A 2737-nucleotide genomic window follows, 5' to 3' on the forward strand; every position below is an offset into this window, starting at 1 on the left:
AGAAGAGCCCTTCCCGAATCTGTGTATCAAAGTCAGGCTGACCTCTGACGTGTAGAAGACCAGGACGGCGCAGAGATGGGAGACGCAGGTGTTCAGGGCCCTGAGGAACTCCTTGTAGGATGCAATGCTCAGCACTGTTTTGAGAATCATCACATAAGAGAGGAAGATGAGCAGCGAGTCCAATATCACTGTTAGGACTGTAATAAACCAGCCATAGATATTATTGACACTGGTATCCGAACAAGCCATCATCATGACCTCCTGGTGCATGCAGTAAGAATGGGAGAGGACATTGGCTCGACAGTATTGGAACCTCTTCAGGAGAAGGGGGAGTGGGAGTATTACGGCCACCCCTCTTAGAACACACACCAGTCCCATCTTCGCTATCCTTGGCAGGGTTAAGATGGAGGCATATCTCAGCGGGTCACGGATTGCAATGAAGCGGTCAAAGGCCATCAACAAGAGCACGGAAGATTCAATACATTGAAGTAACTGGATAAAGAACAACTGGGCAAAACAGGCATCAAAGCTGATCTCCCTAGAATTAAACAAGAATATGCCCAGTATCGTCGGCATGGTGGCTATCAATAAGCCAAGGTCTGTGATGCCCAACATGGAAAGGAAAATGTACATGGGCTCATGGAGGCTTGGATCTGTTTTCACAACGAACAGAATGATCGAATTTCCTACTATTGAAATAACGTACATTAAGCAGAAGGGGATAGAGATCCAGAGATGAACGTCTTCCTGCCCAGGTATCCCAGTGAGAATGAACACTGCAGAGGTGAAGTTGGTGTCATTGACATCTGACATTATGTACTGGGCAGATCCAAGGAGTTTTGAACTTTCCTTCCTGAAAGGAAAAAGAACAGAAAACTAGATGATATTGAACGAGACATCTTCCTGCTCTTAATACAAGTCTGGAGACTCCCAGGAGCTAAAGAAAAATGAGCAAAAACGAAGTCTTGGATTTAGGCCAATAGGAAGATAGGCATTGCCAGACTGGATCAGACCTGTAGTCCATCTATCCCAGTATCCACTGGCCAGTTCCACATGCTTCAGAGGGAGGTGGAAGGAGCCCTGCAATAGGCAGCTATGAGATAACAAAAGTTTCCCCCGAAACCCACTAGTTACAGATATTTTGTGGTGTAAATCAGGAAGGTTTAGAGCCATTCCAAGAGTTTTTAAATCAGTCCTTACTAGTGTAATTCGATTTTCTGGTTACACATATAAACATCCAGTCCCTCTTTGAATCCTGCTAGGTTATTAGCCCCATTGATAGATTGTCGCTAGGAGTTCTGCAGCCTACTTGAGCACAGTGTGATTTTACAATTGTGACTTTCCCACAGACCCTTTCTGGCCCTCACTTCTGAGTGTGGCCCAGTGTAAAATGACGTGTACAAACACACGGCAAGTGCATGGTGAAAATGGTCATTATATTTATCTGTGCTGCATTGAAGATATTTATAAATTATATATATAATTATTTTCTCCACTCCTGAGAGTCCAGATTATGCCACTGACACTTTGCAGTACATGGGATAAATTCCCAGGGCCACGTTCTGAATTTACTACCTTTGACTTCAAATGCATCAATCCAGATTTAGATCTGTAAATTTGATAAGAACCAGGCTCCATTCATTTTCCCTCAACAAATGCTCCCAGTGATACACTCTGACCCCCAAGAATCTCTCCAGGAGAAGCTGAAGTGCTTTGCCTGCCCAATGTTGACTAAATCCAGAAAGTTTGATCATCCTACAGGTTTCTCTTCATCCTCACTGGAACTGCTCCCTCTTCCCATGCAAGGGTCTGTAGCTATCTGCAAAGATACAAGCTGACATGGAGAGTTACTTCATCTGGGCGGGGAAAGGGGTTGATGTCACAAATGTATGAATAGTGCAAACAGTAGGTTTGAACTAATATCCTCTTCAGTGTGCAAGTTACTTCAGCCATGCTTGTGTAAAAGCTAATGGTGAAAATTACATACGGCCACTATTACATTCCCCTTTCCTGCACCTCTGCTCCACTCTTTGATGAAACACAGACCAGTGGTCTTTTTCTCAGGACTTTTTGGAAAGTCTTGCACAGGTATTGCAGAGATATTGTGTTCATGACCATGATTATAAAGAGCTTCTTGTTTTTTACCACGAGACAGTATCACACAACTATTCAACATATTTATTAATGATCTGGATGATGGAATGGATCGCACTGTCTGCAAGTTCACAGATGACACTAAGCTGGGAGGAGAGGTAGATACACTGGCGGGAAGGGATAGTGTCCAGAGTGACCTAGACAAATTGGAGGATTGGGCCAAAGGAAATCAGATGAGATTCACAAGGACAAGTGCAGAGTCCTGCACCGCAACAGGCTGGGGACCGCCTGGCTAAGCAGCAGTTCTGCAGAAAATGACTTGGGGATTACAGTGGATGAGAAGCTGGATATGAGTCAGCAGTGTGCCCTTGTTGCCAAGAAGGTGAACCGCATATTGGGCTGCATTAGTGGGAGCATTGCCTAGGGAAGTGATTATTCCCCTCTATTCAGCACTGGTGAGGCTACATCTGGAGTATTGGGTCCAGTTTTGGTCCCCCCACTACAGAAGGTATGTGAACAAATTAGAGAGAGTCCAGCGTAGGTCAAAGAAAATGATGAGGGGGCTGGGGCACATGACTTATGAGGCGAGGCTGAGGGAACTGGGCTTATTTAGTCTGCAGAAGAGAAGAATGAGGCGGGATTT

General features: G+C 44.9%; 1 protein-coding gene across 1 annotated transcript; it reads right to left on the minus strand.

Annotated features, from left to right (window-relative positions):
* Positions 1-6: 6 nt before the first annotated feature.
* On the minus strand, positions 7-813 carry LOC112119499 (olfactory receptor 51G2-like; the record flags this gene model as incomplete). The annotated part of the gene is made up of 1 exon (XM_024218176.2): positions 7-813. A coding segment is annotated over exon 1 (807 nt), but the record flags the coding sequence as incomplete, so codon positions are not given.
* Between the last annotated feature and the right edge of the window lie 1924 nt (positions 814-2737).

The sequence above is a fragment of the Terrapene carolina genome, unplaced genomic scaffold (genome assembly GCF_002925995.2).
Source record: "Terrapene carolina triunguis isolate 2854851 unplaced genomic scaffold, T_m_triunguis-2.0 Scaffold511, whole genome shotgun sequence".
NCBI classification, from domain to species: Eukaryota; Metazoa; Chordata; order Testudines; family Emydidae; genus Terrapene; species Terrapene triunguis.